The sequence below is a fragment of the Suncus etruscus genome, chromosome 15 (assembly GCF_024139225.1).
Source record: "Suncus etruscus isolate mSunEtr1 chromosome 15, mSunEtr1.pri.cur, whole genome shotgun sequence".
Classification (NCBI taxonomy): Eukaryota; Metazoa; Chordata; class Mammalia; order Eulipotyphla; family Soricidae; genus Suncus; species Suncus etruscus.
The window spans coordinates 27132224-27150637 of NC_064862.1; the positions used below are offsets into that span (position 1 = coordinate 27132224).

General features: G+C 44.9%; 1 protein-coding gene across 1 annotated transcript; it reads left to right on the forward strand.

The window, feature by feature from the left end:
* Positions 1-348: 348 nt before the first annotated feature.
* On the forward strand, positions 349-2230 carry LOC126030679 (E3 ubiquitin-protein ligase RNF168-like). The gene has a single exon (XM_049788891.1). The coding sequence runs from the start codon at positions 438-440 to the stop codon at positions 1632-1634; it is 1197 nt and encodes a 398-aa protein (XP_049644848.1). The 5' UTR covers positions 349-437; the 3' UTR covers positions 1635-2230.
* Positions 2231-18414: the final 16184 nt, after the last annotated feature.

The following is an 18414-nucleotide window of genomic DNA, read 5'->3' on the forward strand; positions in this document are numbered from 1 at the left end:
TCAAGAAATCATAACTTGGGGTCAGAGCAATAGCAAAGCGGGCAGGGTATTTGCCTTGCATGCAGCCAATCTAGCCAATCTGGTTTTGATCCCCAATATCTCATATGGTCCCCCAAGCCTACCAGGAGTAATTTCTGTGCACAGGGGGACTCCAGACTCGGCGCGCGGGGACGGCGGGGAGGGGCCGGAGTTTCCCCTGCGGTGGTGCAACGCGCGCGCGGGCTTGCACCGTCTGCGGCTGCCACGGGGGTGCTCAGCCTCGGGAGCTCGCTGCAAATGTTGATGGGCTTTCCGACCCCCAAGTGGGCCGGGGAGCGCGGCTGGTCTAGGGCCCGATTCGGTCTCGCCGTCCGCGCGATGCAAGAGCCTTTCCCGCCTTCGTAGGTGCTGCTGCCGCTGCTGCTGACTGTGCCCGGCCGGCGCGAGCGAGCAAGGCCATGGCTGGGCCCCGAGACGCCGTCCCGGCCCTGTCGGATTGCCAGTGCCGGATCTGCATGTGCATCCTGCTGGAGCCCGTGACGCTGCCCTGCAAGCACACGCTGTGCCGCCCGTGCTTCCAGGCGACCGTGGAGCAGGCCAGCCTGTGCTGCCCCTTCTGCCGCCGCCGGGTCTCGTCCTGGGCCCGCTACCACGCCCGGAGGAACTCGCTCGTCAACCAGGAGCTCTGGGAAGTCATTCAGAAGCATTACGCCGAGGAATGCGAGCGGAGGCAGGCCGGGCTGGAGCCCGAGGAGCTGGTTGATGACTGTCACCCAGTTCATCTATTAAGTCAACCTGGTGAATTGAGAAGAGAATACGAAGAGGAGGTAAGCAAGGTGGCGGCAGAGCGACGAGCCAGTGAGGAAGAAGAAAAGAAAGCCAGTGAGGAATATATTCAGAAATTACTGGCAGAAGAGGAGGAAGAAGAAAAAAGACAAGCAGAAGAAAGGCAAAGAGAGCGAGAGCAACAACTAAAAAGTGATGAAGAGTTGGCGAGAAGTCTAAGCATTAATATTAATAATTTCCATGAGGGAAATGTCACGGCCTCTCCTACGAATTCCAAAAACTCTGGTACAGTCACAACGAAGTCACAAAAGAAAAGTAAGAACAAACAAACAAGCATTGGAGATATTCAGAAGTATTTGTTACCCCGGTTTATGTCAGCTTCCCAGCCTGAATTTATTCAAGAAATAAGGTCAAACTTGAAGTCAGCTGAGGAACTGGGTAATAATGATATTAGGAGCCCTGTGCAACAAAATAGAGAAACAGTGGAAGGCGAGGCAACACTGTCTTTACAAATGTGCCTTGAAATTCAAGAACAAAATGCGAAGTCTTCAGTAGAGGCACCTCAGTTGTATGCCACTGACACAGATTTGTGCCCTGAAAGGGAAGCCAGAACAGACCTAAGTAATCAAGAGACAGAGCTGTGCCTCGTAAATCATGAGGGGTCCCAAGCCACAGCTCCTTGCTCTAGAGAAAATGCAGCCATGACTTATGGTGAGTGCACTGTGATAGATTTGACAGGTATCATGGACTATAGCTCAGATAAAACAGCCAGCGAAGAGTCTTGCCTGTCAATCAGTAAAGATATTTCCGAAAGAAGAAACCAGGAATCTTCATTTCAAATGGTCAAGGACCCAAGCTTTTCTGCGTAAAGAAGGAAAATACTCTTGGACGAAGAGGAAACAGACATCAACTTTACCCAAAAGCTGATTGATTTGGAAAATTTACTTTTTGAACGACATAAACAAGAAGAGCAGGACAGGTTATTAGCATTACAGCTTCAGAAAGAGGTGGATAAAGAACAAATGAAGCTAAACAGGCAGAAAGGATCCCCAGATGAGTATCAGTTACGTGCTACATCATCACCTCCAGAAAAACTCTTAAATGGACAGAGGAAATCTTCCAGAGATAGAAACGTCAAAAAGCAAGCTGAGATGGAGCGTTCAGAACCTCAGAGAAGCCGTAAAAATGAAAACTGGCAGTCTTCTTTAAAGACCCAGTCGAAACCTTCAGTTAAGGGAAGGAAGAGGTCAAATTCTACTAGAGATAATTGTAATCATGTGAAAAGTACTCATTCCCTAGAGCTTAGTAGGTCGCAAAAAAGTATCTTTCAGATGTTTAAAAGATACACAAATTAATGCAGAGATATAAGAAGTGTTATATACTTTAGGTAAAGCTGGTTGGGAAACTCATTTCTATCAAAGAATCTAAATGTTTTTACGATTGCATACTCAGAAGGAAGAATATACACGTTTCTGACCAGCTCATTGGCCAGCAAGAAGTCATTTCTGTTGATAAAAACTTTCAGTTGCAAAGCTTGTTAATCTTTCTATCATAAAAATTGCTTTCTGCCCCCAAGAAATCTTTGCAAAAATCATAATGTATTATGGTCTTTACTTATTTTTTTCCTAAATGATAGTCAAAGCAAAATTATGATACCAAGTAGTGAAGAGTTTAAGTTTCTTGCTATTTTTCCGTATACGTGCAGACTTCAATATGTTGTTGTCACTTTTTTTTTTTTTTTTTGGTTTTTGGGCCACACACCAGCGGTGTTCAGGTCTGCTCAGAAATAGCTCCTGGCAGGCACGGGGGACCATATGGGACACCAGGATTCGAACCAACCACCTTTGGTCCTTCCTGGATTGGCTGCTTGCAAGGCAAACACCGCTGTGGTATCTCTCCTGGCCCTATTGTCACATTTTTAAAGAATATTTAAAATGGTTTCCGATCAGTATCATCAGAAAAATCTATAAATTTGAAATTAATGGACAGAGAGGAAGTTAGACTCAATTAGAGAGGAGGGGCCGAAGAGATAGCATGGAGGTAAAGGTGTTTGCCTCACATACAGAAGGTCGGTTGTTCGAGTCCCGATGTCCCATATGGTCCCCCGAGCCTGCCAGGAGTGATTTCTGAGAGTAGAGCCAGGAGTAACTCCTGAGCGCTGCTGGGTGTGACTCAAAACCAAAAACAAATAAAAAACCAATTACTTAAATCTTAAAAGTTGAGAGGTTGCCAGTAGAATACGTTTGGAAGCATTAGAACCTGAACCATGGGACTGGAGAGATAGCATGGAGGTAAGGTGTTTGCCTTTCATGCAGAAGGTCATTGGTTTGAATCCCGGCATCCCATATCGTCCCTGGAGCCTGCCAGGAGCAATTTCTGAGCTTGGAGCCAGGAGTAACCAACTTCTGAGCCCTGCTGGATGTGACCCAAAAACAAAAGAACCTGAACCAGAAATGAGGTGGGGGGGAGGGAATAGTCACATACTCACCTCTTTTGCGAAATGACACTAAAAATATTTGAAATTTACAGATTTTCAGACCATAGTATCTGTTGTCTAAAGTTATGGAGTTAGAGGGATAGTACAGGATTAAGGTGTTTGCCTTTCATATAGCCAGTATTGTGCATGGTCCTAGTCACAGATTATCACCTCAGTAGTAAGCCTAGAACCAGGAATAAATACTCAGCACTGTGGTCTGGTCCCTAAACGCTATTATTAGGTTACCTGACACTTTTCGTAATTAACATCTGTTATTTTCAGAATTGACTACAGAAAACTAAACAGTATTCTGTTTTAGAGCCTAAGGCATGAGTTTATTTCTCTTATTTTTTGTATTAATGCTGACTGACTTGTGCTAATGAGCCAAAAGTATATTTGGATTTTGCTCTAAAAGTTAAAAGCGTCTGGGTTTTCATTTTAGGAACTCTAAATATTAATTTTGTTTGATATAATTTTTCAGCATACAACAGTTTTGACAGGATTTCTTTTTTGTTTGTTTGTTTTTGTTTTTGGGTCACACCCAGCAGCGCTCAGGGTTTACTCCTGGCTCTCAGCTCAGACATCGTCCTGGCAGGCACAGGGGATCAAATGGAATGCCAGGATTCAAACCACCGTCCTTCCACATGAAAGGCAAACGCCCTATCTCCATGCTATCTCTCCGGCCCCAGAATTTCTTTTTTGATTTGTAGTTCATGTTTTTGGATCACACCCAGTGATCTTCAGGGGTTACTCCTGGCTATGCATTCAGAAATCACTCCTGGTTTGGGGGACCATATGGAACACCGGGATTGAAGCCAGGTCCATCCAGGGCAGCCATGTACAAGGCAAACACCCCACCACTGTGCCATTTCTCCAACCCACGCATTTTTTTGGGGGGGGCGTCCACACCGGTGGCGCTTGGGTTACTCCTGTCTTTACACTCAGAAATAATTCCTGGCAAGCTCGGGGGACCATGTGGGATGCCAGGATTCGAACCACTGTCCTGCATAAATGCTCTACCTCCATGCTATCTCTTTGGCCCTCTACCAGTGCATTATTTAATGTAAAATGTATTTAATTTCAATAAAGTGGCAAGGAACTTAAAAAAAAAAATTTCTGTGCACAGAGCCATGAGTAACCCCTTAGTGCCTTCTGGGTGCCAAATATCCTCAAAATAAATAAAACAGAACAATAAAAAGCACACACACACACAAAAGAAATCCTAACAATTTTATTCTTTTACAGCCAGGTTTACTGCATATACATAGTAAAATTATTCTTTCTAATGTACCAGAGATTTTGACAGATAAAAAAAATAAACACTACCACAATCAAGTTCTCTGCCTCTTCAAATCCTTCAATCCCCTTTAAGGTTCATCCTTAATATAGCAAGGACGTGAGGGATTTCAGCAGGACAGTGTTATTTCACCTCCCCTGGGAAAAAATCTCATGTTGGATTACTTGAAAATGAAACTGGTGGAGCCAGAGAGATAGCACAGAAGATCTGCCATTAAAATAAAACTAAACAAAACCTCTAATTAAAAATCAGCCTCCGCCTGACAAAGTTGGGCACCAAACAGCTCCCAAAAGTGCTTACCCGTCCCTGGGCACCTACAGGACTGACAGGGCCGATGGCGCTAAACCTGGTAGGTACCCTTTCTCTAGAAGGTTGTTAGTGCCAACGTGATAACCAGTGCCTCCGGTTCGGGGGTGAGATGGTACTCATTTGTCACCAGGTCCACCTCTGAGGAGGTCACCAAGTGCATCAGCTATTTTTATAAAACCAAGATGCACGGAGTCCCGGCCCACCGAGGGGGTACGACCCCAGTCCCGGGAAGATAGAAGTTCCTTTAAGGTGCCAGGCGGCAGCCCAGATAGATTAAAGCCGAAGGCACCACTGTAAGAGAACCTTACAATTTATTTCATTAAAAAAAAAAACAGAAGTTGGTGAGGCATTTTTTGATGATCCTTGGCTTCTTACTATGTATGGGATCACTAACACTTTATTTCCTGAGCTCAACAGGGTCTTATACAATAATCATGTTCTTGAATTACTCAAAATGTTTGTAAGAGGAAGAAAAAATTTTCATATTCAATTACTTATTGACAAAAATAAGCAAAAGTCCCAGAAATCGATGCACGCTGGAAGAACGAGGTTCAACCTCCTGTCCTTAGAAAGCAACACTTTTGCAAATATAACATCCAAAGAATTATTTCAAGACATATTTTGTGGCTTATTAGAGGAGCAAAAATTTATGTGCCTTGGGGTTTATCATCTGATGAATAAAATAGATCTAGAAGATGAAGAACCGAAAAAGTTTGTGATTACCCAACAACCAATAATTCTAAGATGCAAACCATAGATCTTGTATTTGGAGTTTCAAGTTCTTAGGAACAGACATGAATATGAAAGCTTAAGGCTTTGACGTATCTATCTCACTAGCCCCAGTATAAAAAAAAACAAGTATAAACACACACACACACACACACACACACACACACAATCAAAGATGCACGGAAGAACAATCTCTGTGTTGAAGATGGGTAAGTTTTGGCCCTGATCCTGCTGGCCCGACTGACCCAACCCTACCTGACCTGACCCAACCCTCTTCCCTCAGGTGCCCCAGGAGAAGCCCCGGGGAAGAAAGAGGAAGAGGTAGGGGTGCGAAGTGAAGAAGGAGGTGTCTGGTGTAGACGGGCTGGTGGAGATCCAAGTGGCAAAGTCATGCTCTTCGGAAACTCCCTATTCTGGCTCTTGAAGGTGGAATCCTGGGAAGGGGGCCGGGGCCAGACAACAGAACTTGTGGGGCTTAGACTGCTCGCCTGTGTACTTCTGTGTCCCAACACCTCCCCACACACAAAGAACCCAGCGCAGTAGGGCAGGGAGGTGGTCTGAACGGCTGGAGCTCAGGCTCTGCATACGGGGTCCCAGGCTGGCACCCACCGGGCTCAGTCCGCTTAATCCTTGCACATCTGCCAACCAGATGTGATTTGTGGGGTAGCGCCTACACTGCCAGGACCCTCACCCTGGTCTCCGCTGGGAAAAGCCTTGTGACGACCTCCACAGTTACTCTCCCCACATCAACAGAAAACGTGAGGGTCAGAGGCGATGTATGGCGGCCAAGGCGCTGACTGGCATTGCCCACAGCCTGCCAGGGCTTGATCTCAGATTGCGCTGCCCGTTGGGGGCCAGGAGAAAAACTGGGAATATTTACTTTTCCACTAGTTTCGGTGTGGGTGTCTTCCGTCCATTCACATGCCTGTCTCAGAGTCCAGTGTGTTTCGAATTAGGGGTAAAACCCTCAGACCCCTGTGGGAGCTTGCAGACTGCTTGGTCTTGGCTTGGGTCCCCTTCCTGATGGGGCTTGGGGTACTTCTTGCAGCTGACTAGGAGAGGCCCCCAAGTTGGAGCCGAGGGACTCACAGGGCCTCTATTTTGAGACAGGACAAAGGCCAGCAAAGCAATGGTTTCCATGATGATGCCATCAGGGGGTGAGTCTGTTCAGTGTCCATGTGGTGGTGGTGGGGCTTTTCAAGGCGCAGTGTCCACCCCCAGTGAAAGCCTGCCTAAGGGACCAGTGAGGGGCAGAGAGGTGGGGAACCCTGATGACAGACATGGAATGGGAAAGTGTCCCCCTTTGTGGACGGCCCAGGATCCCCCCACCCAATCAACCCAGATATAGGCCCTGGGTGGGTGCTGAGCTAACAGCAGAGGGGGGGGGAGCTGAGCCCCAGCTGCCCTGTTCTTCCATGCAATACCAGGTCCACCAACGCCAAGGGGAACTAAAGTAGCACAGACAGAGCTGAACGAGGGCCCAGGGCCCCCCATCCACCCACGCAAACCCTGTTCCCACCACTCTGGGAGGGACTGCAGTGTGGGATCAAGCCCAGGGCCATCAGTGCAGACCTATCAGGACCCTGAACATTCCTGGTCCCGAGTTCAACCAAGAAAAGGGAGGAGAGGCCCAGAGGGGGGACACCCATCTGTCCCCAATCACGAACTTTAGAGTCTGTTCAGTGCCCATGTGCTAAGGGAGGGGGGAGGCTTTCCAAGAACCAGTGCTCATCTGGGTGGCCGGGACCCTTGGTCTTCGCTAATGAGGCGCTCACCAGGCTGGAAAATAGCAAGAGCCTGCCTAGTGGATCAGCGAGGGGCAGAGAGCTGGGGAGCCCTGATGGCAGACACGGAAGGGGGAAGGTGCCCCTTGGTGGGTGCTCCTGCTGCAGTCACAGCCCAGGACCCCAGAGAGCCCTGTGGGAGGGTGGGCGGGCAGGGGCAGCTGTGCAGGGCCCGAGCACTGCCCCTGCCTCCTGGCCCTCTCCCACCTTCACTGGCCACTGATTTCTTCCAGAAGGAACCACTATTTCCCTGAAGGCCCAAGCAGGGGAATCTCAGGTCTCCCTAGAGATGAGGCCCAGCGGCCCAAAGACCAGGGAAGTTTGGTGTCTGCACCGCATGGCAAGAGGACAAGAAGGTCTTTTTACCTCTTGGAGTTGGAGAGAAAACTGTAGAAAGCAAGCACAAGGGCAGGAAGGTGCTGGCCTTGCTCTGATGGTCTCCCCAGCACCGCCGTGAGTTGCCCCATTTGTTAGGTCTCGTTTACACCTTTGTTGATTGTTTGAGTATCCGCAAAGAGCTCCCAGAATGAGAAATTGATTCCCATCTCCTTGTCCCCTTTTGCGGGGGAGATCTTGGTAATATTTATCCGCGCAAATAATCCACACAGCGAGGAGGGTTAAGGGTTAAAAGGTTGGGAGAAGAGAGTCCTTTGTCAGCCTCCTGCTAGCTCCAAAACACACTTTGAGCCAGCCAGCCACCTCTGGCAAAAGACCCCGAAAAACCACGCTCCCAAACTATTTATACGGCTCTCAACAGCGCCCCCACCTGGAAAATCCAGGTGGGACAACAGGCAAAGAATAATCTTTTCATATACAACAATCCCCCTCCCCTTTTAGTAAAGAAACCATAATAATGTACAGAAGTAAGTAATGTTTTCTATAATTATAAAAAGAACAACTAGGGGCCGGGCGGTGGCGCTAAAGGTAAGGTGCCTGCCTTGCCTTCGCTAGCCTTGGACGGAACGCGGTTCGATCCCCCGGTGTCCCATATGGTCCCCCAAGCCAGGAGCAACTTCTGAGCGCATAGCCAGGAGTAACCCCTGAGCGTTACCGGGTGTGGCCCAAAAAAAAAAAAAAAAAAAAAAAAAGAACAACTAAGCAAAAGAAAGGAGAGGCTGCTTGCATAAGCGCATCACAGGGAAAAGTAAAAAAAAAAAAAAACTTCTAACCTAAACACAGGATGTCCAAAACCAGAAACATGTGTCAAGGAATCAACTACAAGCTCCAGAGATGATAGATCTACGGCATACAAGATGAAAAATTCCAAGTAAGTTCTTCCTTAAAAAAGCAGATGGAGAATCTGAAATTCAATGATCAAGAATCTAGTAGGCGATGGGGAGCTCCCAGGGCAAACACAAAGCCCGATTGTAATCCGGAGACAGAGATCCTTCGAAGAGATGCTAAAAAGGCTGTGTAGCAGGCGAGATGAAGCACATTTTCCATTTATGTCCAGGTTGACCAGAAGAAATCCCTCCTTTGGGGGCAGTAAATTAGGCCCCTATTCTGTAGGAACAGGCACACCCCCCTGCAGAGTGGGGGTCCACTGCAATGATGATCAATAGGTATCTGAACTTAATCCAAGTACCTAGTCTAGTCAGAAGTCCATATGAGGTCTGAAATTGATGAGCCACATATGGCCTATTATTTAGATGGGAGCTTAAGTCACAAACCAAAAGAACATGTAAATGAACAACTTGAGGGTCCATCCAAAATGGATAGAACCTCCTTTTGAACCTACTAATTTTCCCATGATGTGCCCAGGCATAAACCCTGGTACCAGACAAAAATATCATTTAGTAAATTATTGACAACAATATCTAACCCACTAACCTAAAGTAAAGAAAGCAAAACCCTAATGTAATACAACATCAATTCCTAAAATTAAAAACTAAAATCTAAAAACATTAATTACAATAGTCAAAGGAAGAAAAGTATCAAATATAACTTCAAAGGATTACAATTACAAGAAAATTACAAAAGGTGAAATTTCTGCCGAGTCCAATACCACTCTGTAAAGATGAGGAATCCAGAACTCCGAAAGTCTGACCAAAGACACTTAATGAGTCTGGGAAAGCAAGTTGCAGCTTGATACAGGATACAGCACTCCAACAGTCAAGGATGTCTTCCTCAGGCTGAGATCAGAAGGCTTGTAGTTGTGAGTGAAGGAGATGATTTGCACATGTGAAGTGATTCCTGAAAATTGAATGTTAAGGACAAGGAAGAGAGAGGGAAGGATAAGGAAGACTAAATTGTGGAAGCTAAAGTTAGGAAGAGAACTATATACAAAACATGCAAAACAGACAGACACATACAAGACATACATATACAGACTTCACAAAAAATATGGCCATAACACTCACTCATACTTACCAAAAAATATTTGTTGGAAAGAATTTAAAATAGAGCAAAAGAAAAATTTCAGCTGAATCAACAAAAAGCGCTTTAAAATATAATAGCTGGCAAACTGTTTAGAAGAATAATTTCAAATTCACCAAAATATATATATATACATATATATTTTTAAGGCAGAGTAGAGTAGATCTGAAAGACAATGTCATGCACAATATGACCATGGAAAACAATAATACAAGTATAGAACAGTGATTCTATCGAAGTCAATCATAGATGATGAGCACTGTGAAGAGAATCCACCTAAAAAGTATTGTTATGCCAAGATTATGAATTCACTTCCATCTTGAAGTCTAAATTGAGGGGAATAAAACAATGATGTTAGAGTGAAAGATTGAAAGTTGTTAAATGAGTATATCTCAATACATTTAACAATTACATATAACAACATTAATATGCTGAGGAATTTTCCTCTCAGGTGAGCCTTGAGTAACACTAATTAAATTGCAAAATTTCCTGATTAATTGTGACCTAGAGCAGTACTGAAATTAAGACATAAATACACTATACAAGCAACCGCAATGGGGATCCACCATTTTCAATCCTATTCAGCAAGCATACCTGTGAAAGGAAGCATAAAGCATTAATAACAACCGACAAATAAATAAAATGATTATCTGGCATTAATTGTAGATCCCTGTGACGTGTAAAACAGGATGTATGCTGCTGTGGATTTCACTGATGTATTAGGGACTCTTTTGATCTTCATTGTCATCAGAATTGATCCAGTGTTGTCTTGTGGCAATTTTACAGTATGAAGTAGAGTGTCCATAGTGAACTTTACCATAATGGTTTGACACTGATGATAAGTTGTATTTTTTCAATCTTGCTCTTATTTTCAAGAGTGAATTCTGCTAAGTTGAGGTCTTCTAAAGGAAAATCCACATAAGTGTGCAGTTTTTTAATTTGCCATCAAAAGCAAAACGTTTCAAATGTATTATTAGTATTGATGGCAGTTTCCATATGTATGTTTTCCTTAAAAAAATCCCTTCTAGTGTGTTGCAGCTGTTTACATAGTGTGTGTGTGTGTGTGTGTGTGTGTGTGTGTGTGTGTGTGTGTGTGTGTGTGTGTGTGTGTGGTGGTAGGGGGTATTCTTTGGGCCTCATACCATGTCCCTGAGTCCCTGCCTGCCTAGTTAATTTTTTCCCTTTTGGAGGTAAAATGGTAAAATCCAATGATCTTAAATATGCCATTTGTTTTGGCAAATTTCCATCATCCTGCAGGGCTGGTGCTGTGGCTCAGCAATTGAGCACTCTGCCTTGCTTGTGTGAGGTATTGGGCTTGATCCTTGTGTATGTAAACATTTCCATGGGATTATTATGTTACTGATCCTATCCTGATTGGTGATTGTGCCCTACCCCAGGGTGTGACCTGATTCTGCTCCCACCGTAGGGTGGTACCTGATTATGATGTATAAAAGCAAGGGTCTGTGGAAAGAAAGGGCTTTTTTCCTGGGGCTGATTCTGGAGCTTGTGGCTTCAGCCTTATACATGGAATAAAGCTCTTACCTTGAGAAGCCTGACTGCCGGTTAGCTGCATTCACCTCAGAACCGCTGGCTGAACAGGGTAGCAGACGTGTGGTCCGATCTGGAGGAGAAAGACCTCATCCTCCATCCATCCATCAGTCAACCCCATCAAGGGTTGTTCTGCAACAATCCTCAACACTACACACACACACTCTACACACACACACACACACACACACACACACACACACCATGACCACTGTGTCATGCTTCTTATCTTGTGTAAATTATCTTCGCTGTTAAATCCTTTGTTGGGTATTTGTGAATCCAAGAACAGTCCCCAGAATGAGAAATTACTTCCCATCCCCTTGTCCCCTTTTGGGGGGAGACCTTGGTAATATTTATCCACAGCAAATAATAATCCACACAGACAAGAAGGATAGGGTGTAAAAGATTGGGCAAAGAGAGTGAGAGAATCCTCTTGCAGCCTGCAGCTTTCGCAAAAGGACCCTTCTCCCCTGTCCATCAAGCTATTTATTGCCAACTCCACAGCGCCCCACCTGGAAGGGCTAGGTGGGGCAATAGTCACAGAACAATCCTAAGGAAATACTTTTATATACAACAATTCCAAGAATCTTATGGAAACTTTTTCATATACTACAATCCTGCTTGCCTAGAAAGTTCTCTCAGACTCTTTCCTGGTCTGTCATTACCCAGTAGTAGTATCCTGGTGGCCATCAATGTTCTGACTTCCCTCTCCTGATGGCCACCACTCTTCTGATTTCCTTTTGCATCTCCATTTCTTTTGTTCTTCAGGACTCTGGGACATGAAGTTTCCTTACCTTGTGTCTAAGATATGATCTGCTCACATTCATTCCTCTTTACTGCCGAGGGCTGTTCCACAGCTTGACCCTTCCATTTGTTAACTTGCCTCTTTACTGATCAGTACTTGGGTTCTTTCCAGGATGGGCCAAATTGAGCAAAGCTCCTCAGGGACATTGTTCTGTGAGGCTTTTTGTGAACATGTGTCCTGGGTAAACATGAGCCAGGCACTGCTGGTCAAAGGGCAGGTATGTGTTTTGGTTGGAAAGAAACTGCCAAGCGTTTTCCTGAGTAGTTTTTATGCTTGTCAGACTCCCACAAGCAAGTGAGAGTACCCCTGGCTTCACATCCTGGTCAGTGGTAGATATTGTCACTCATTTTCACCTCTGCTGCTCTGGAGGGTGTGTGGCCATCTCTCACAGAGGTTTTGATTTCCATTTCCCTGATGACTGAGGTTGGGACACTTTTGCAAGAGCGTATTCAACATTTATAGCTCTTCCTTTTTGATTGGTCCATTACCCTCACTCTCCCACAAATAATTAGATCAAATTATTTGCTTTTTTCATGCTTCACTTGAAAGGTGCTTTTTGTTAGTTTTCGTTTGGGGCCACCCCTGGCTATTCTCAGGGCTTACTCTTGGCTATGCACTTAGGGATCATTCCTGGCAGGCTTGGTGGGGGGGATCATATGGGGTTCTAAGGGTCAAACTTCAGTCGGGTGCCTACAAGACAAACACCCTACCTGCCGTAGGCCAAGAATTCTTTATTTCAGATACAAATCCTCAGTCAGCAAGGCTGGAGTAGGTTATTGGATTTAATGAATCCTAATTTATCAGGTTTTGCTTTGTCTTCTTCTTGTTTATTGGTTTTGCATTTGACAATGCTCAGGACTTACTCCTGGATCTGAACTCAGGAATTAATTCTGTCAGTGCTCAGGGAGCCATATGGGATGCCCAAGATTGAATCTGAGTCTGCCTGTGCAAGAAAAGTGCCCTCCGGGGCTGGAGAGATAGCATGGAGGTAAAGCGTTTGCCTTTCATGCAAGAGGTCATCGGTTCGAATCCCAGCGTCCCATATGGTCCCCTGTGCCTGCCAGGAGCAATTTCTGAGCATGGAGCCAGGAGTAACCCCTGAGCACTGCCGGGTGTGACCCAAAAACCACAAAAAAAAAAAAAAAAAAAAAAAAAAGAAAAGTGCCCTCCTTGCTGTGCTATTGTCCTGCCCCTCAGGTTTTGCTTTATGGTTATTGTTTTCCAGTTCCAGATTCCCTCCCCATCTCTGTGTTGCAAAGATAGTCTCCTGTGTTTTTTCCCTAGAAACATAACAAGCTTTGACCGTCAGGGCTGTGATGAATGAACTTTAGATAGTCCAAGGCATGGCGGGCCGATCTCACAAGTGCTATTCAGGTTCATTCTGCACACATTGATCAGTTTTGTTTATTTGCTTGTGTTTTTTGAGGGATGCTTCTCCAGCGTGCTGGGGGGCCACCAGGACAATGGTAACTGGAGAATATGTGGTGCTGGGGACTGAGCCTGAGCTCTGCATATGCATGTGTATGGCCTCTTCTCAGGGCCAGAGCAATAGGAAAGCAGGAAGGGCACTTGCTTTGTACATGGCTATGTTTCAGTCCTTGGCATCCCATAGTCCCCCGAGCTCCATCCACAGAGCCAAGAGTAAGCTCTGAGCACTGTTGATTGTGTTTCACCACCACCACACCCCCGACTCAAAAAGTGCCTCTCTGGGCCAGAAAACACAGAAGGGAGGACATACGTAGTCACGCTGCTCCAGGAGCCTGTGACACTGCTTCAAATCCCTGGCATTACATATCAATCTCTGAGCAATCCTGGGCGTGGCCACCCCCAAACCTGCCTGAGTCTAGGCTTGGACTTTGGGCTTTGAGCTCACCACATCTCTAGGGTGGGGTCTTTGGACTAATGGTGCCTCCGCCCTGAACTGAGGTGAGGGCTGAGAGCACAGATGGCTGAGCCTGAACTCCCTTGGTACTAGGAGCATCTCATCTCCATCCAGACGGTCCATCTTCTTTTCTTGTCCAAAATCATTGTGGCTATTCTATCAACAGTTTGCCTGGGTGATGTTTCAAAGATCTTTATGATTCTCTATTTTGGAGGACTGATCCAGGGGAAAATGTCTTGGCTGGGAGGAGCTTATAATTAGCTAGAAATGACAGTTTATGTTGATGTATCTGTTTCTGCATAAAATCTGACATATGGATCATGAAATGTGGGAACGTTGAATCCAAGATAAAAATTTAGTTTCCTTCCTTACTTGGTTTTGCTTTTGGGGAACACACCATGGTGGGTCCATCTTGGGGTGCCAGGGACTGAACCCTGGTGACCATGTGTGACGCAACCACCCTTACTGCTATACTCTCTCTCTGGTCTGTTTTCTTCATTTCTTTCAACAGCATTTCTTCACTTTTAGTATATGTGTTCCAGCACTCTGGTGGCTTTTCATCTTAAGTACCTTTATTTATTTATTTTTTGTTTTGTTTTTGGGGAGGGGCACATCTGGTGGTGCTCAGGGGTTACTCCTGGCTATCTGCTCAGAAATAGCTCCTGGCAGGCACAGGGGACCACATGGGACACTGGGATTTGAACCAGCCACCTTAGGTCCTGGATCGGCTGCTTGCAAGGCAAACACTGCTGTGCTATCTCTCCGGGCCCCAAATAATTTGATCTGATTTTTTTTGGTTTTTGGGCCACACCGTTTGACGCTCAGGGGTTACTCCTGGCTATGCGCTCAGAAATCGCCCCTGGCTTGGGGGGGGGACCATATGGGATGCTGGGGGATCAAACCGCGGTCTGTCCTATACTAGCTCTTGCAAGGCAGACACCTTACCTCTAGCGCCAACTTCCCGGCCAGTACCTTTATTTTTATGCTGTTATTTTCTTATCTTAATTTTCTTTCTGAATCAGTTGTTATTGGTATAATCAAATAGAAATGGCTTTCATTTTATGCTGAGCAAATTTGCTGAGTTTGTTGTGAACTTTTTTGGGGTGAGGGGGTTGGAACCACATCCACTGGTGCTCAGGTGCCTCTTCTGACTGTCCCCTTTCTTTCCTTCCTTTCCTTCCTTTGGTCTCACACTCAAGGAGCTCGGGGCTTACTTCTGGCTCTATAATCAAGAATCACTCCTGATGGGCTAGGGGGGAACATCTCTGTCAATGAAGCTGGTGAGATCAGATCCCAATTTGTAGGAGTCACTGGTGAGGTCAGATCTCAGGAGAGTAGAGACTCACAAAGAAGCATCTACCAGCCACTTTGAGAGTGATTCAGTTTACTGTAGGTGGGAAATGGATATTTATATTAGGGGAGAGTAAGTGTGGACTCTGTGTCAGCCAATCGAGAAGGAAGTGAAAAGAGATTAAAATAAGATGGTTCTGGGGCTGGAGAGGTGGCGTTAGAGGTAAGGCGTCTGCCTTGCGAGCGCTAGCTTAGGACGGACTGAGAGGTTCTATCCCCTGGTAATCCCCTGGCGTCCCATATCGTCTTCCCAAGCCAGGAGCGATTTATGAAAGTATAGCCAGGAGTAAACCCGAGTGTCGATGGGTGTGGCCCAAAAACAAAACAAAAAAACAAAGCAAGGTGCTTCTTTATTTAAGGAAGACAGGGTAACAGAATTACAAAAATCAGGGTATGTGCTCTGGATGTTAAAACTGAGCGTGAGATCAGGATGATTAGCTACACATCTGGGATGTCAGAGATGAACATGGATTGGTTTCCCATGTTTGGTAGACAAACAACCCTCCCTGCTGTTATTTCTCCAGTTCCTTGTTTTACTTTTTTAAAAATATATTTATTTAAGCACCATGATCACAAACATGTTTGTAATTGTGTTTCAATTATAAAAAAAAGAACACCCCCCTTCACCAGTGTAAACTTCACACCACCAATGCCTCCCATCTCTCTCCTTCCCCTTCCCCTGCATGTATTTAAGAAAGGCATTCTATTTCTCTCACTTATTACCATTGTCATTAAATTTGCTAGTTTATTTATCTAACTGCCCTCACCACTCTCTGTCGTAAGCTTCATATCACAAGCTGGTACTTTTAGCCCTCATCTCTAATGTCTCTGGGTATTATTACAAAATTATCTTTTTCTTTCTTAAATCTCACAGATGAGTGAGACTATTCTGTCTATCTCTCTCTGACTTCTTTCATTCAGCATAATAGTTTTCATGTCCATCCATGTATAGGAAAATGTCATGACCTCATTTTTCCTGATGGCTGAATAATATTCCATTGTACCACTCATCTGTTGTAGGGCATCTAGGTTGTTTCCAGAATCTGGCTATTGTAAATAGTGCTGCAATGAACATAATTGTGAAGAAGGAATTTTTTATTGTTTTTGTGTTCCTAGGGTATATCCTTAGGAGTGGTATAGCCGGATCTTATGGGAGCTCAATTTCCTGGTTTTGGAGGAATCGCCATATTGTTTTCCATAAAGGCTAGACTGGACGGTATTCCCAAAAGCAGTGAGTGAGAGTTCCTTTTTCACTACATCCCCACCAGCATCCCACATGGTCCCCTGAGCCTGCCAGGAGTGACTTTGGAGCATAGAGCCAGGAGTAACCCCTGAGCACTGCCGGGTGTGACCCAAAAACAAAAACAAAAACCAATTACAAAAAAAAATTAAAAAATAAATCCCAGGGGCCAGAGTGGTGGAGCAGCGGTAGAGCATTTGCCTTGTACACAGCTAACTTAGGACAGACCGTGGTTCAATACCCCGGCATCCCATATAGTTCCCTAAGCCAGAAGCGATTTTGAGCGCATAGCCAAGAGTAACCCTGTGTGTCATTGTGTGTGGTCCAAAAACGAAAAGAAAAGAAAACAAAACAAAAAAAAAACAATGGTTTGGGGAGAACTAGCCAGTCACATGCAAAAAAAGGTGAACTCAGATCTCCATCTAACACCATGCACAAAGAACAAATTCAATGGGTTAAAGACCTTAATATCAAACCCTGAATCCATAGAATAGGTAGGTATTGAGACTAAAGGCAACTTCTTTTTTTAAAATATCTTTATTTAAACACTTTGATTACAAGTATGATTGTAGTTGGGTTTCAGTCATGTAAAGAACACCCCCCTTCACCAGTGAAACATTCCTATCACCAATGTCCCAAATTTCCCTCCTTCCCACCCTACCCCCGCCTGTACTCTAGACAGGCTTCCTACTTCCCTTATACATTCACATTGTTTTGATAGTTCTCAATGTAGTTGTTTCTCTAACTGTACTCAAAAACAGCCAAAAAAAACTTTTTTTTACTACAAACAGCCAAAGAAACACATGACAAAATGCTCCACATCACTAATCATCAGGAGATGCAAATTAAAACAACAATGAAGTACCATCTTATGCCACAGATACTGGCACACATCACAAGGAATAAGAACAATCAGTGCTGGCAGGAATGTGGGAGAAAGGAACTCCCATTCACTATTAGTGGGAATGCCTTTAAGTCCAGTCTTTATGGAGATTTCTCATAAAACTGGACATCGACTCCCATATGATCTAGTTACACCACTCCTAGAGATATATCCTAAGAATGCAAAGACACAGTACAAAAATGCCTTCTGCACACCTATATTCATTTCAATGCTATTTATAAGAACTGAACCTGGAAACAAACCAGATGCCTGATAACAGATTAGTGTCTAAAGAAAGGGGTACAAACACACAATGGAATATTGTGTGACCACCCAAACCTGCCTGCAGGGACTGGGGTTGCCAGTTATTTATGGGTCACGAAGAGGACCTAACCTGTAAAAGAATTGGGGAGGGGGACAAACAGGACTCAAGTCAAGAATCTGATCAAGAGTCGTTTGCGGCAAAGTTCAAAGAGCTTATATACCAAGCCACAAAGAGGCGGGGGGGGGGGGCTGTGGAAAGAAATGTGTAACATGAAGGCATTTACCATTAAAACATTTACAATTATTCAATGTTTTTAGTAAACATAAAGTTAAACCTAGATCTTAACTCATGCTTAAAAGGTCAGCAGGAACAAGGCTAGCAACATAGTTTAGCAAACCTCCTCAGGCATCCTGTTAGGTAGCACAATTTGTGCTAACTTTTTCTTGATTTTTTTACTCATTTCCTAAGCCCCCGGGGGGGCGGCGGGGGGGCCTCCAGGGCAAGAAGTTCTGCAAAGCAGCAGCAGAAGCAGACCAAGGGAGTGGGGCTGTCAGGTCGCTGACAATTTGTGCAGCCATCAGAAGAGATGAACTCATGAAATGTTCCTATACATGGATGGACATGGAAACTAGTATGCTGAGTGAAATAAGTCAGAGGGAGAAAGATAGACACAGAATAGTCTCATTCATTTATGGATTTTAAGAA